The sequence below is a fragment of the Narcine bancroftii genome, chromosome 1 (genome assembly GCF_036971445.1).
Source record: "Narcine bancroftii isolate sNarBan1 chromosome 1, sNarBan1.hap1, whole genome shotgun sequence".
Lineage (NCBI taxonomy): Eukaryota > Metazoa > Chordata > Chondrichthyes > Torpediniformes > Narcinidae > Narcine > Narcine bancroftii.
The window spans coordinates 386711069-386728168 of NC_091469.1; the positions used below are offsets into that span (position 1 = coordinate 386711069).

Genomic DNA, 17100 nt, shown 5'->3' on the forward strand with positions numbered 1-17100 from the left:
GACTATCTTCAGTGGTTTAGTCACTATATTCTCTGGGGTGGAGACTTCTAAGATGTTTGATGTTTTGTAAGAAAGAGAAATTCCTCCCTGTAACTGTCTTAAATGGTTTGAATCTGTGTACTTCAGTTCTAGATAACCTTGAAGATCATCTCTGCATCTACCTTGTCAAATTTACGCAGATTTGCAAGTTTCAACAAGATCAAATCTCACTTTTTCTAAACACCGTTGAATATGGGTCCAACCCATTCAATCTTTTCACTTGAACAGGCCTTTAATTTCTCAGTGCTCCTGGGATCAAGCAAGGCTTTATACTTTCAATTGCAATGGCAATGTTTTTCTTCATCCATCTTTTAATCATTTTAAACCTGCGAGTCAAACCTGTAATAGCAAATAATGTTTATTGTAGTTATTGAGAATGCTGCTAAAGTGACTATCCAATAGGTGGCAGAGTTCTTTCCGCATTCACTCCTTTAAACTAGAGCCCTATGGACAAAATTGCAAAATTAAATTATTCCATGCCAATGGCTCTATAACTATATGTTATATATGCTGCCACAGTGATAGGAACATTTATTTCAAAAATGAAGAGAAATGCACTGAATTTCTTTTTTTTTCTACATGACCACTGTATGAATCAATATGAATAATTGAAAACATATTTCAGGATAAATGAACATAGACCAAATTAAACTTGGGACTGTTCTTGCCCATCTGACTAAATACTGTAAAATATAAAATAATTTAGAAACAAAGGAGACAAAACCCATTTCTGACATTTGGAGCTTGTCAGGAATTCAATTTGTATTGTGCGGTGACGTTTAATAGAGTTTGTTTTTCTTTATGTCACAATATCTGGTTTTTTTTTTGCTCCCATAAATCAATATTTGTCATATTGGAATGACTTTCTGTGGGTGACTTATTGCACAAAAGCTCGGTTATTTTATTTTACCTCAACAACTGTAGAAACCTTGAAAGCCCAGAGATAGATAAAGGAACATGGAAGTTGATTCTGAGAAAGCCACTGATTTGAAAGGAAAGACAGAGGAGTAACAATTTTGGTCTCAGCAAGCACTAGATGAGCGTGTTCGAGAATAGCAAGTGAAAAGGGGGAGAAAATTAATGAGAAAACCAGGACTTCACTTGGAATCTGTTTCTGGGAGTGCAAGTGCTAATTGAATCTGCTCTAGTTACCACTGGCCACCGTGACAGAGGTGCACCAAAGAAAAGGTACAAGGACTGCCTAAAGAAATCTCTTGGTGCCTGCCACATTGACCACCGCCAGTGGGCTGATAACGCCTCAAACCGTGCATCTTGGCGCCTCACAGTTTGGCGGGCAGCAGCCTCCTTTGAAGAAGACCGCAGAGCCCACCTCACTGACAAAAGGCAAAGGAGGAAAAACCCAACACCCAACCCCAACCAACCAATTTTCCCTTGCAACCGCTGCAATCATGTCTGCCTGTCCCGCATCGGACTGGTCAGCCACAAACGTGCCTGCAGCTGACGTGGACTTTTTACCCCCTCCATAAATCTTCGTCCGCGAAGCCAAGCCAATGAAGTTATATATGATGTAATTAACTGTCATTAGCTTGGAAAATATGTACAACATGTCTGTATTTGATGAGATGGTAAGTTTTTGATAAGTCATTATTGAATTGGATAGTTTCTTAGAGCTAATTACATTGGCGGGACTGGAATTGCATTCAAGTCGGATAAGGATTGAGGATTTTCTTACCTGAAGAATATTAAGAATGCTAAGAATGCAGATGTCTGACATTCTGAATGACTTTTAGAATTCTACAACTGCTTGTGGTGGGTCTTGAATTTAGGGTCTCTGGAACGTTAGTCCACCTGATTATTCTTTGGCTTGGCTTCGCGGACGAAGATTTATGGAGGGGGTAAATGTCCATGTCAGCTGCAGGCTCGTTTGTGGCTGACAAGTCCGATGCGGGACAGGCAGACACGGTTGCAGCGGAAAATTGGTTGGTTGGGGTTGGGTGTTGGGTTTTTCCTCCTTTGTCTTTTGTAAGTGAGGTGGGCTCTGCGGTCTTCTTCAAAGGAGGTTGCTGCCCGCCGAACTGCGAGGCTCCAAGATGTACGGTTTGAGGCGATATCAGCCCACTGGCGGTGGTCAATGTGGCAGGCACCAAGAGATTTCTTTAGGCAGTCCTTGTACCTCTTCTTTGGTGCACCTCTGTCACGGTGGCCAGTGGAGAGCTCGCCATATAACACGATCTTGGGAAGGCGATGGTCCTCGATTTTGGAGACGTGACCCACCCAGCGCAGCTGGATCTTCAGCAGCGTGGACTCGATGCTGTCGGCCTCTGCCATCTCGAGTACTTCGATGTTAGGGATGAAGTCGCTCCAATGAATGTTGAGGATGGAGCAGAGACAACGCTGGTGGAAGTGTTCTAGGAGCCGTATTAGTCAGACATCTTAACCACATATGCAAATCCTCCAACATTGAAAATCCACGTACTGCATCCTACACAACCTTGCTATACAGAAAAGCTCAAACTGGATGAGGAAAGTCGGGGTGAAAGAGCGGAATCAAGACCCACATCTGAATATTTTACTGTGAGTGGTGCAAAGAATATTAATTGCTGAATGGTGCAGAGACCCTGGAAAAGGAAGACAATTACTTTTGTGGAGCTACCTGAACAATTAATAGGTATACATGTACCCATATTTTCACCCATATAACATGCACACGCATATAATGAGCAGAAAAATAATAAATTTTGTTTTTAAAAAAAATTGTACCACCACGCACATGCATATACCACATGAGTGTGGTATTTTAAATTCTGACTGACAAAAAAATCAATTTGCATTTAAATAGGACATGAGACAAAACACATCAGGTGTCCAATTAACACCCAATCAACTACCCCAGTGGTGTTAATCACCCATTGATATTCTGCTCCAACACATTAACAAGCTTTGGAGAGGAAACAATTAAATATAAAGGAACACAGGCTTCAGAATTGAGCAGGTTTTTAATTCAACTGTTGTCTCAAATCAGAAGCACTTGTCCCTTGGTGGGACAGGTCTGGGCAATTAACATTGATAAGGTGCAAGTGCCCTAGCCAGAATGTCCTGTTTATAGGAATGCATGGTGTTCAGTACAAAAAGATATTCCCAAGATCAAAATTTCCCTTGGTTACTATTAATCGTGTGGGTGTTCGTTCATTGCCACTATTACATTCTTATTCTTCCTGTAACTTTCCATGCTTGCTATAAATTGTGCATGTTCTTTCATTGCTTCTATTATATTCCACACTCACTATAAATTGCCAACACAAGTTTCCCACGGCCGCTATAAATTGTGCGCATTCTTTCAACACGTAAAAATTCTCTTATAGCATGCACGCACGTATAATGCATAAAGATATGGTAGTAGCCAGAGTGCTTGTCTATGAACATTCTGTAAATCTGTGAAGTGCTCTCCCAACGTCTGCAGCATAGGTGATAGAAGTGCAAGCTGAGTTATCAATGAGTATCAACCTCTAATTGCTCAATCCTTTGTGGTCCTGGCTATCTGCTGTTGAATCTTTGCTTTCACCAGAACTGTTTGGTGACCTATTGGACGTTTCTTGGGAGGTAATGAACGAATAATCTGACTGCCTGACAGAAAACAACAAATGTAATTTTACCTTTGCTCTCATGTGGCTGGGATTTGTCTCTATCTCAGAAGATGTGTTACAAGTTGAAAGGTCCAATTTAGCTTGTCCATTGATATGTTAGTGGTGGACCATTGTCTTTTCAATTTGGAGCACAATTCCTGTGTGTTTGGGGAATTAAAGGGTGAATTTGTAGGAGAGTGAGAAGTGAAGTCTCTGTCAGTTGATTGATGACCATATAAGTTTCTTCCAAGGCTGCCAGTTGTAAGTCCCTGGAGCTAGCCATATACAATCTTTTCATGATTTCATAGAATCTCCACAGGCTCCACAATGGTGTTAAAGCTTTTTTTGTAAGATTTTGGTATCTTGCATGCATTATTGTGAGAGACCAGTACTTATCCTTTCTCTTTTCCCAGCTGAGCCCCATCTCTTTATTTGAAGATGTTGACATGTAATAGGGAGAATCCTGGGCCTTCTGCATAAAATCAAGTGTTTCAGCCTGAGAGACCTCTCTACTATGGGGTGCTTAGTAGTAATAAAATGCTTGATGGAGCATCATTACAATTCTAGATCTCCTTTGTGTGTAAATTGGAGATTAGCTCAGAAGGCAAATTGGCACATGGTGAGGTATCAGACAACTGGCTTGTAGAAATCCTAAAACTAAACACCAACTCACCAAGGAAGAAACACTGTTTCTATTGCAGCGATGACTTTGGTGAAACAGTCTACTCTAGGCAACAAGTGTATCCCATTTTGCTTGAAACCCTGTCTGCAATGTGAGAGAACGTTGCACAGAGATTTGTAAAGAGCTTGAATGTATGATATCTGAGTGACCCAGTTATAATTAATTACTGTGTCGCTGTGTTGATTGGAGCATAAGCACCAGTAGCCCAGAGGGTGAAAATAACAGTATCTAACAAATGGTTCCCTTACAAATTTTAGATGGCTGAGTCAGTGGCCTGGGTGGTTAATGGATTGGATGAGGGGAACTTGTCAGATGTCCTCTCTCAGGATTACAGTATTCATAATCCCACCACCCTCATTCACTGTGTGTTGGGAGTTCTGTGAAATATTCTATCAGTTGACAAATATATGGTCAATAATCTAGAGTCAGAGAGTTCTACAGCACAAAGACAGGTCCATGCCAACCAAGCTAGTCTTATTTGCCAGTATTCAATCCATATTCCTCTAAATTATAATTATCATGTACCTAAATGTCTTTTGACCACTACAATTATCCCACATCCACCACTTCCTTGAGCAGCTCATTCCATTTATACCACCCTGCCACATACCCCTGTATGCAGAAGGTGCCACACAAGTCCCTTTTAAATCTGTACCTTAAACATTCTTTACAATCTTCTGCTCTTGGTGGTGGTGGGGGGGGGGGGTGCTGTTGGGGGAGATAAAGGCTATGATTATTTGCTTTATCTATGCCCCTTATGCTTTTATAAACCTCTATAAGGTCCCCCTCAGCCTCCCACACTGCTAGGGGAAAATCCCCTGCCTGTCCAGCCTCATCTTATCATTCAATCCTGGAAACATTTTCTACTGCCAGAACAGCACAAGATTGAATGGGGTGGGGACTTGGAACACATGCCTTTTTTTTTTTAAGCTCTAAATGTTCTTGAATTTCAATAATAGAAAAGGGTCCAGGAAGCCTTAGATCTTTTTTCTTGGGCTTTTATATTATTTAGTTGAGAAGTCAGCCACCCTTCCGTGTGCTCTTTATGTTGCTGTACAATGTGTCTATGTAATAACATTTCTCGGCTGAACTCTCCATTTTCTAGTCATTTTGCAGTTTCACTGATAAAAGATCCCGATGAAATGACACATGGCCTTGGTCTTCAGTTCCTTTTAAGTCCAAGGAGCTTGTCATGAAAGCCAAAAATAAGTTATTACTGTCTTTGTAGACAATTTTATCATTATTTTGTGAGATTTGGAGCTTGTCAGTAATTTGATTCAGCTTGTTACTTTCTCTGAATTGGTGTTTTTGTGCATAGAAAAATGAGTTTGGCTGGAATTAATTTTCTCGCTTTGAATAATGAAATAATTGAGAGTAGTATTATTAAAGAGAGCTGGGATGGTGTTTTTTTAAGTATTTTAATAATTATCATCTAAGCTGTTAGTGGCAAATGTTTAATGATGATGAAACTTTAAATTATAAAGAATAGCAAGGAGCATTCCCTTTGTGATGCATCATATTCTGCATAAGTCATAGATCATCCCGCGATCATAAACCAGATGTTATGGAGGTGTCCCACTCCACCAATTCTTGAAGGTGGCAATGTAGCTGGATAACGCAGTTAGCAAGGCATATATGGGATGCTAGCCTTTATTAGGGGATTGAAAACAAGAGGAGGGAGGTTATGCTCCAACTTCATAAAATATTGGTCAGACCTCGGCAAATTCTGGTCAGGACGTTAAACACAACTGGAAAGTTGTGATGGTGCTGGAGAGGGTGTTGAGGAGATTCACCAGGATCTGGCTGGGTTGAAGTATTTCAGCTATGAAGAGAGATAGGAGAGGTTATTTGGCTGTTGTCTCTGGAGTGGAGAAGGTTGAAGAATATAAAGTCATGAACGGTATCGATATATCACAGCTAGATAAAACTAGAGGGCATAGATTCAGGATAAGGGGTAAGATATTTAAAGGGTTTAGAAAGTGACCTTTCTTACCCAGAAGAGTGGTGAGTAGCTAGAAATGCAGGGCTTGAGAGAGTGGGGAAACTTCGGCAGGAACGGCAGCCTTGGGTGGGTTACGGTGGCTGTGGGAAGGTGCTTTGGGTCATCTTATATGCCAAATGTACATCGAGTGTTTTTATGAGTTGAATTTAAGGTTTCAATATTGTATCTGGTGTATGTCGTCCCCTGATTTTTGAGTGCTTTTTGAGGGTTTCAAGATTTGTATGTCGAAATATACGGTATTTATCCAGTATATGGATTATTCCTAATTGCCTGCTGAAAGGCTGAATTCAAGAGAAATTAAGGATGGGTCACAAATGTTGTTTTGCTGTCGATATGCAATTCCCATGAATGATTTAGAACTAATGCATAGTTGGTGTATGTGTTTACAGAGGGCTTTAATATGAAAAGTTCATTTTAATTTAATCCTTGGAGTGAGATTTGCATTTTCATATTTGTACAGCATGAAGTGCTGTAAGTGATATTAATAGCATAAACAAATGTTTATAGAGTGAGCCTATAAACTGCTGGGAGGATGGAAATTGAAATGAATTACTATTTCTGTTTTGCAGTTATTTATGTTGCATTTTGGAAGCCTCAACAACAAAACTAATAAGTCTTTCCTGTCGGGGCAATTTGTTATATTCGGTGCAGAACCACTGCAATTCAAAATGTGCAAGTGTACCAATCCTCTAAGAATTAATTCCAGACGTGATAAGCAGAATGGAGGCAGTAATGAAGGAAATTTACGGCATTACCATCTTGTCTAAACTTTCACTCTGTGGCATTTTTTTACCTAAATGCATTAATTTTGGATGGTTACAAATAAACATTATAAGTGGTATTATTAAGTTGTTTAATTAACATGATTAAGTGTGTTGTTGTATCTATTCAAATATACTCTTGGTTTTAATTAGCCACATCTGTATTCATGAACGCATCCCTGATTACAAAGTTGAAATGAAACCCAAGCCTTCAGATAGGTAGAAGGTCTTTATGATATGAGTTTATTGTCTTATACATATGTATAATGTACAGATGCTCCAGAATTCTTATTTGCTGCAAACACACAGGCATGTAAGAAATACTACCAACGTTAGTATAAATTAAATGACCATAATGTACCATGAGATATTAAAGGATAGATAAATATTTACAGTTGCAGTTAATGCAAAAAAAGTGATGTTTCAATGGTGCAGACAGATATTTGGTGGACCTGGAGTAGTTTATGGTTTGGATAGTTTGGGGAGGTTCACAAGCCTAATAGGTGTCAGAAATAAAATTGTTCTTGAACCTCAAGTTGTTGGGCTTTAGGCTTCTGTTTTAAGGTAGCAGTGACAAGAGATTGTGACCAGGGTGTTAGGGATCTTTAATGATGTTGTCTATCTTCTTGAGGCCACACTTCATGTAGATGGCTTTAATGGATGGGAAGCTGTGTCATGATAGACTTGGCTAGGTTTGTTACTTTCGTGTTCTTCTGCACTCGAGTTTCCCAATCAGGCTGTGATGCAGCCAGACAACATACTTTTCATATTACACCTGTGGAAGTTCAAAACTGTATTCAACTACATGCTGAATGTCCTCTGACTTTTAGAATGTATAGGTTTTGGTGTTGCCATCTTCATGTTTGATGATATATTGGTTTCAGGAAAAGTCCTTCAAAATCTGTATGCTCAGGAATTTGAAGATGCTAATTCTCTCCATCACTGTCTTGCCAATGAAGACAGGTGTGTGGTCCCTTGGCTCTCTTTTCTAAAGTTCACAATAAACTCTTGAGACTTGCTGACATTGAGAGCACAATCATTGTTCTGGCACCACATAAACAGATTCTCTATCTCCATCCTATATTCAGACTTATCATTACCTGTTATTTGACCCACATTGGTGGTGTTTTTAGTGGATTTATAGTTTGTGTTGGAGCTGAAACAATGGGTGTAGAGGGAATGGAATGGAACAAGAATGATGCAACTTTGAGGTGCCTAACAAGGAGGAGGTGATGTTGCCAATCTGCACTGATTGGGATCTGCTCATAAGAAAGTCAATGATCCTGTTGCAAAGGGAGGAACAGACACCCAGATCTCAGATTTTGATGATTACATTTGCTGACGTGACAGTGTTAAATGCCAATCTGTAGTCCTTTAACAACATGGTTTGGAGAGAGGAGCAATAAACAATGTGTTAGAGGGAATATGTTTGTTCTATTTTGTTTCTAATCTGCGGTAAACTTTTAGATTGACAAAACATAGAACATACACAAGCACAAAGTCACACCTTCATTCTGAATTTGTAGTTCCTTGACAAAGAAACACGGCATGATTTTGAAAGAGAAAGGTTGTTCTCAAGAAGGCTTGCATTGCCAGAAACCTGAAAGTGATATGATCAGCTTCAATTTAAGAAATATTGCTGTATTTTTCTGGTATTGCATAGCTGGAAGTGAACTGTCAGCATACTTTCTACGTTTCCAGTAATTCAAAAAGCTGCCAATCCACAGGGTAGCCAATTCCAACAGTAACTGGAGTGCTGCCATTTCAATTTGTACAGAGTACATTCTACCACAGGCCATATTCCATGCAGCCTAGCAAGATTTTCATGAGAACCTATGTAGTTGCTGCAGTAAATCTATCTTGTCAGGTAGAATGTGGATGAACTCTCAAAGCTTCAGTGGGGAAAAAAAAACTTACAGCTGATGTATTCCTAATCATCTCAATAAAATTATTCACAAATATGTTCGCTGGCTGCAATTTTGTAGGCCCCAGAACCATTTTCATTACAGGTGCCTAACCTTTTATCTGGGATCATTGGGACCAGACACCTGCCATTGTTTGGAATCTTCTGGATTTTGGAATCATTTTGAGTTTGGTCCCTTTAAGCAAATGCCTCATCGTCCATCTTTCCCCCCACCCCCCTGCCATCCGTTGCCCTCCCCCAGGGCCTTTGCCAGACTATTTTGTGCCCTAGGCCAAGCTGAGTGCGAGCGGGGAGGGGAGGGTTTGTTGTGTGCTGTACAGGAAGCTCTCAACCAGCACCTCGGTCAGGTGGAGGTCCAAGTTGATGGGATGGCCAGGAACGCGGCTAAAAAGGCGTCCAGCATTGGCTGCTTGGAGCCAGCATCCAAGTGGGGCAGAAGGCTGAACTAGAGGTGCAGAGCTGGAGGAAGAGCGGGCCATTGGGGCGGTGGAGCTTTCAGGCACTCCACCAACTCATTGGGCCAGCCCTCAGGCACACCCCACACCCCCACCAATCTAACTCCCGATGCGTCAGCAGGGGTGCAGTGCTGCCAAGCCCAGAGTTTATGGATCGCTGCACCGGATCGTGGCGATGCCTCAATGTGGGTGCAATGGCTATCTTCGTTACCCATAATCCCCCATGCAGCCATAAGCACTCTGCCAGCACCGGAGTGGTTTCAGCTGCATGGGGGATTATGGGTAAGGAAGATGGCCATTGCTCCTGCATTGAGCTAGCTTCCGCCTGCTTCTCTCCCTCCGGGTGCTGGTGGCTAAGAGTTACCTTTCCATCGAAGTTAAGAGAGGGCTCCCATGGGGACGGGGACAACGAGGACTGGGGAGGTGGGTCTCCCTCTGAAAATGGAGAATTTATTGTGGGAAATTAACGTTACTTATGTGTAATGTCATCTATTGAAAAAGGTGCCGGTTTTCGAAATTCCAGATAAAAAGGTTAGGCACCTGTAAGTATTTTTGTTCCTTTTCTGCAGTGGGATGCATCTGTTTTCATTGTTACTGTTCAACAATTGCTTCATTCAAAGATGACAATGAACTACAATCAGTTTCAGCCTTTGACTGAAACTATTATTCCTACTGGAAACTATAACTTCAAAGAAAAAAAAGGTTTTATTTTGAATTTCTATAAGTTGACTTCCCATTCTGTTCAGAAGTCGGTGCCAGAACAACAGGCAACTTCCCACACTGTATTCCAATAACTATTTGGCTGAAAACCTGGAGAGTGAGTGTCAGATGTGACACCCATTGAAATTCCTTTCATTTATACTTTCTGCCTTGGGGTTATTAATGTGGAGTTTTAAAAATTCATTTAAATAGCTTCTTAAATGGCATATTTACCCCCCAAGAAAGGTTAAATAGAAAAGCCCAGAACTTCAGCAAAACTTGCTTTGATTTGATTTTCAGATTGGAAGCTCCCCACAATGCATAATGGATGATTAAAGATAAAAATAATGGCCCTATTATACTTTTTTTCAATGTACCTATTGATTTTACTTCCAAATGGGGGCTGGTAATCACTGAAACTTAGGGCCAGCATTGATATCCAGGTGTATTGCTGGATCATTGAATTAAGACACTGATTTTTAAAATTATTGCAATCACTATATTTCAACTTACTCAAACATTCATGACACTGAACCCCTGAGACCAAGCTCTCCAGTCTGAAAACATTAGTCATGGTTAAACTGGGTTCTTGTAATCCTTTGAAACAGTGCTGTTTTAAAGTGTCAGTGCTCTTCAGTGAGCTTTTTAACCTCAAATGTACCTCAGCAAACAATGAGAAGCTGGAGGAATTCATCGTGTCAGGCAGCATCCATGGAGTGGGTTAGTCAACATTTCTGACCTGAAACCTTGACCATTTCTGCCTATTGATACTGCCTGTCCCCCTAATTTCATTGCTCACTCAAGATTCCAACATCTACAGTCTTTGTGTTTCTTGCATGTATCTGGCTTACTTTTCCCATGAAAGTTAGGATCACAGTTATTCTCGAACTCCAGGCTTTGGCAGCCTGTCACAACCGCTCAGCTTGTTGTAACAGCAGGGAGGTCACCCAAACTCCATAATCCAAACAGAAGGCTCAACCCACAGGAGGAAGAGAAGTCAGAAGTCATTGAGATTTCCTGCAATGCACCCCATGCAGTTTCCTTGCAGAGAGAGAAAACAAAAACAGCCTGTAAACTGGGGATCCTTGCATAAAACACCATTTCTCCAGCAGGTATTGTTCTTTGTAAGCCTGTTCAGGGGCCTCTCATCTTCCAAGAGCAGTCTCTGATCTCCTTTGCATTTGTATTTGCATCCAGTCATTAAGTAGCAACACTTTCCTGTAGCTGGAAGAATGCTGTTGGTATTTTGGTATTTCCCTTTGAGGGATGGTTTCCTCGATCCCAGCAGCCAAGCTCAATGGTTGAAAATGTGCAGGTAACTATCCATGTGATGCCACTTGTTATTGCTTCTCAAATAAGATCTCATAAGGTTGCTTGGGATCAGTAGGAGAGTAATTTGTCACAAAGGGAATAGTAAAAGTGAGGTAGGCATACCTTTGTTTTCTGGACCCTTGGTAGAAGGGTCTCAGTAGAAGTCTAGGCTTTCACCCCATTCATAGTTCATGCGACCATGTTGGGGAACTAATTACATTTGTTCAAAATAAAGTGTTTTTCATTGGGCTACTATGTTGGCTTGGCCCCGTCTTCTTTCTGCTAGTGTCCACTTTGCTTCTATTCACAAAATGTACTCATTAAGACTGATAAAGCAGGGCACGAATGGAGTCAGAGGCCTTTGATTTTGTTATAATGATGTTTGTGTCTATTTATTACTGCACTTCATTCTTCAATGGATGCACCTCTTAGCTGTAAGACTTCCAATTTTGTTTTTATTTGAGTATTCTGATGTACAAAAGATCCTAAAACAAAAGTTGTGAAAATTCCTCCTTGCAATATTAAGTTGAACTAATTATGTAAGAACTAAAGAATTTTTTTGCAATAGATTATTCATGTGAATAAATGAAGCCTGTCTTAACACAATATTTAGCCAATAAATTATTTTTTTTCTGCATATATCTGAGAAACGTGAATACAATCCAGTATTTTGAATATTTTTCTTGAGTCAGGATATATTCTACTTTGGCTCCACTTGAATGTTTTAGGCAATGACATTTTAGTGAGAATAACTTGCTTCCATTTTAGCTCTGGGTTCTGAGAAGGAAGTATCCATTTTGCCACAGTTGGGTCAGAAGGTACTGACTGAATGGTGAATGGGTGGTTCTTTGACATGAATTGATCCTTTTGCCATTTACACGGTGTTTCTCTGGACTCAAAGCATTAAGTGCATGTCACGAGCATATAAGATGGCAGGTATCACAGCTGCCCAATAGACCACACATTTTGTTCTGAGTTTGAGATTTTGATCTTCAAACATACTTTTCTGCAGTTGAGAGAAAGCTGTACTGGTGAACTGAAGGCAATGAATTTCATTGTTGATAATCTGCCATTATTTTATGATGGCTCCCAAGATGCACAGTGGTACAGCTGTTGCATGATCTTGCTGAAAACATTGATAGTGGACTGTACTGTTGTATGGAGGGGATATGTTGGAAGAGGCCCTTTGACTTTTGTAAGCTGTGTCTTAAGACTCTCCTTCCTAAGTGCTTCAGTAAGTGATTTGACAACTTGAAATTTGGCCTCAAAAGTAAGCAAATGCAAGATTATCTGTGTATCAATAGTGTATTAATTATTGAAGTTAGGATGACCTTGGTTTTGGAGCATGGGACTGTAAGTTGAAGCATTTCTCATTTGTCCTGTAGGTTAGCTTCACTGCAGCAGAGAGCTTATTGGAGGTGAGGTGGGGCATTGTTGTGAGAAAGACTGAAAATTGTCTCGGGGCCCGCGAGAAAGACAGAAAATTGTCTTGGGGCCAGGATGCAGCCTGATAATGGGCTTTGATAATGTGATTAGATCTGTTGTAGTCCCATTGGGTTCATATTATGGCATGCATCAAATCATGAAGAAAATAAATAATGGAGATAAATTTCAGCAGGCAGCTAAGTTTGAAGTGTGTTCTCAACAGGAACACAATGCATTCAGAGGAATACATTCCAGAGTGGATGGCAAATTTATGATTGTTTTTCTCTTATTCAGAAAGTGGAATGGTCCACAGATGAAATAACAAAACGAAACTGCTTCAGTAAAGGCAAAACTGAGGTAGGTGGCAATTATTCTCCCAGAAATAAGGTGTTCTGTCTCACAAGAGGAGTTTGGCCTTGGATGGCCCTTTTGCTTTAATTTTGTGTGAGCAATCAGGTAAGCAAATCCTCTGAGTGTCAGAGTCACAGAAATTGTAATTCTATAAAATAGAATTGATGAAATATTTTAACAAATAACTGCTAACTGTTTTGTGCCTGTAACCAACATTTCAACATTAAAAATGTAACTACTGTCAATTGCAGGATATACATTCTGTTTAGGTTTTTACTGTGATCATTAGCTGAAAAGATGGACAGTGTCGCTATATTTCTGATCAAATCAATCACAAATAACAATCAATTATTGGCTAATTACCTTATCCTTTTAATTAGGTGTAATTTACTTCTATATAATGGATATTATTCTTGCCATACACATCTTCCACTTTCAATTTTGGATGTAGGAACTTGATTTATTTTTCTTGTAATAGAAATTTTTCTGATTTTAAAATGATATAATACTTAATGGGTTGGAGCATTCACAAAGCTTGGATGTGTGATCCTGCATTTATTCAACTTCATATTAAAAGCTATTTATTTAATTTCAATGCTTTCCAGATTTAAATGGTTTATCACTGAAGAACATTGATCCTGGCATGGGTGAAGATGAATATTTACCATCTGACCCAGGGAGACTAAGATGTTATTTATTTCAGGAAAAGTGCCTAACTGGATACCTGTCCAACGGAGTTCTCTCTTTTCTTTTGAGTCAGTCTTAATATTGTGCTAAATTACTTGTTGGAATTGGAAACGAATGCTGATTGCTGTCCATCCACTTCCATGAATATAATGATTCAAGATTCACTTGATTCTCATAGTAATAAAGCAGTGTCATATTGTATGAAATTTCTTTTTGCCTGCTGCAAGGCGGACAGATTCGCCATTAGCAGGAATTGCCTAAGCACTTCTTACAGTTGGAGAGAGAGAAGCAAAAGAGTGTCCATAAAGAGAAAGAAACCAAGCACCATAGGAAAGTCAATACATCCCAATGTGTTCGCTGAATGGCCTGAAAATGCCAGCTTCCTCAAGATAGGCTTGTTAAGATTCAATCCATTCCAGTAACTGGGGTGTTCTTCTTTCAACGGATTAAATTGCTTTGTGATGATCGGTTATTGTTGGTTAAATCTGTTATTATAGTAAATGGTAAAAAAAGATTGCTTTGAAAAATTTCCCCATTGTGATTTTGCTAAAGTGAAAGTGTCTTTGCAGGAGGAATGTCAAAATTACATTCGGGTCCTCCTTGTCAACAGAAACACTGTCTTCACCTGTGGAACAAATGCATTTACTCCTGTGTGCACCAATCGGACGGTAATTACAGTTGGTTCATTTTTTGCATGTTTAATTAGATATAATATAAATTGAACCAAACTCTGGTAAGGGATCTCAGATGCAAGCTTTAAACTGGTGCTTTTTTTTTTAGGTGGTGCAGCTGTTGATTGAATTCTAAAATGGGATCCAATGTGCATCTTTGACCCGAGTCACACAAGACACCATTTTAGTGAATGAATTAGTGTACATGTGATATTACTGTGCAGACAGGATTGCAAAGCAGAGAGCAATTCCCATTAGAGTACAGCATGACAGGCAAAATAAACCGGGATGGCTCATCACAGGGAAAGCTACACAGTTAAGGCAGAGGATAAAGAAAGCAAGGATTGGGCCAAGATATTTAAAAACGTCATCCCAACCTGGCCACACTCTCTTTACCCCCTCTTTCCGTCAGGAAGAAGTTTCATTAGTGTGAATACACTCACACCAGATTCAAGGACAGTTTCGTTCCATTGTTATCAGACTCCTGAATGAACCTCACAAGAGTAAAACTATGTTGTCTTTGCTCCATACCATCTGATCTATTCCCTGTGACCCTGCACATCTGCACTGTGTCATACTTGCTGTACAGTGAATTATGCACTATATATGAGATGTCCAACTGAACTGCTCACAAAACAAAATATCACTGCACCTTGCTACATGAGACAATAAATTTGGAACTTGTCAGTGGATTAATTCTTCTTTAAGGATTGAAATTGGTTTGAAATTCAATTATTTATTGAATTTAATTGTTTATCGTACATCAGGATCCTTTGTCCCACTCATCTATGCCAATCTGAACTGGTTCCATTTGCCTGCATTTGGTCTTCATTTTTAAAATCTATTTCTATGAATATACATGTCCAAATGTCTTTTGAATGTCAAAATTGTGTGCACTGCATAATTTCCACTAGCATCTCATTCCAGTTACAGACCATCATCTGAGTGAAAAAAGTTGCCCCTCAGGTTCCTCTTAAAACCCTCCCCTCTCCTCTGCATCCATGCCTTCTAGAATCATCTACCCTGGGAAATAGACTGTGATCATTCATATTATCTATGCCCTTTATAATTTTATAAACATCTATAAGATCACCCCTTAACTTCCTACACTGTAAAGACCCAGTTACCTATCCTCTCCCTAACAAAAGTGCAGAGTTATTAGAACCTAGTGCATCAAAGGGTTGCTTTCAGCAGGCAAATGACTGTTTTAGGTGTGAAGCTGCTGCGGAATGATTTGTTGTCTGAGATCCATGGCTTTGGGTAGTACGAGCCTTTCCCTTTATGTATTGCAACAGTGCAGAGGGCAAAGAAGATCCAGTGAGCTTGGGCCAGCAGCTGAGCATCACAGGTTAGTGTAGTGGGAGGGTAACCTGAAATAATTGGTTGAGTGTGTGACTTAGCAAGTCAGAGTGGCTATGATTGGAGGGTCCATTCACACATTTCCATCAACACCTCTGATGGGTCCTATTCTCACACAACTCAACCTTTGTTCTTTACATACCTGTAGAATGCCTTGGGGTTTTCCTTAATCCAGCTAGCCAAGATCTTCTAAGGTTTAGTGGATATTTTTCTCTTCTGCAGCTAACTAATCTAACAGAAGTCCATGATCGCATCAGTGGTATGGCTCGGTGTCCATACAATCCACAGCACAATTCCACGGCTTTGATTACATCTACTGGTGAACTTTATGCTGCCACTGCCATGGATTTTCCAGGGAGAGATCCTGCCATCTATCGCAGCCTGGGAGAGCTTCCTCCACTCCGCACTGCTCAGTACAACTCAAAATGGCTAAATGGTGAGCACTGCTAGGTCAGGAACAGGAATAATTGGTAACTATGAAGGTGTATTTTAAGTATGATCCCAGTAATGTTGGTCCATATTTAAGTTGTCATGGCCATTATGAAAAATAGGCACAAAAGTTGTTATCTGGGCATGATAAATATTGTGTGTCAAAAGTTACAAAGAATATGTGACCCAAACAGTACCATAACTGATTTTTATCAGATTTTTAAAATATTTTCTTTTGCAGAACCAAATTTTGTGTCTTCCTATGATATTGGAAACTTCACCTATTTCTTTTTTCGGGAAAATGCAGTGGAACATGACTGTGGCAAAACTATTTTCTCCAGAGTAGCTAGGGTATGTAAAAATGATGTTGGAGGGAGATTTCTCCTGGAGGACACCTGGACAACTTTTATGAAAGCCCGATTGAACTGTTCGCGACCTGGTGAAATTCCATTTTATTACAATGAGCTCCTAAGAACATTCTTCTTACCAGAGCAAGACATGCTTTATGGAATCTTTACGACAAATGTGTAGGTATCCACTTGAGCTTTCCCATTCTGTGAAGACACTCGTATCAGTATTAAAACAGAAAATGCTGGAAATACTCACCTGTTCAGATCTCTTCTGTGGAGAGAAGTACAACTTAAAATGTACTTGTTTTCTCTCCACACTATTTAGACAAAAGATCCTAATACTGGAACATTAACTCTATTAAATTCCCATA

General features: G+C 39.9%; 1 protein-coding gene across 2 annotated transcripts in view; it reads left to right on the top strand.

Moving 5' to 3' along the window:
- The window catches only part of sema5a (sema domain, seven thrombospondin repeats (type 1 and type 1-like), transmembrane domain (TM) and short cytoplasmic domain, (semaphorin) 5A), a 189308-nt gene that overhangs the window by 84434 nt on the left and 87774 nt on the right, over positions 1-17100 (top strand). For both annotated transcript variants that reach the window (XM_069913602.1, XM_069913603.1), the window contains exons 5-8: positions 13177-13239; positions 14490-14588; positions 16173-16386; positions 16621-16906. In XM_069913602.1, the coding sequence (XP_069769703.1) occupies positions 13177-13239; positions 14490-14588; positions 16173-16386; positions 16621-16906 (662 nt within the window). The remainder of the gene's footprint in view (positions 1-13176; positions 13240-14489; positions 14589-16172; positions 16387-16620; positions 16907-17100) is intronic.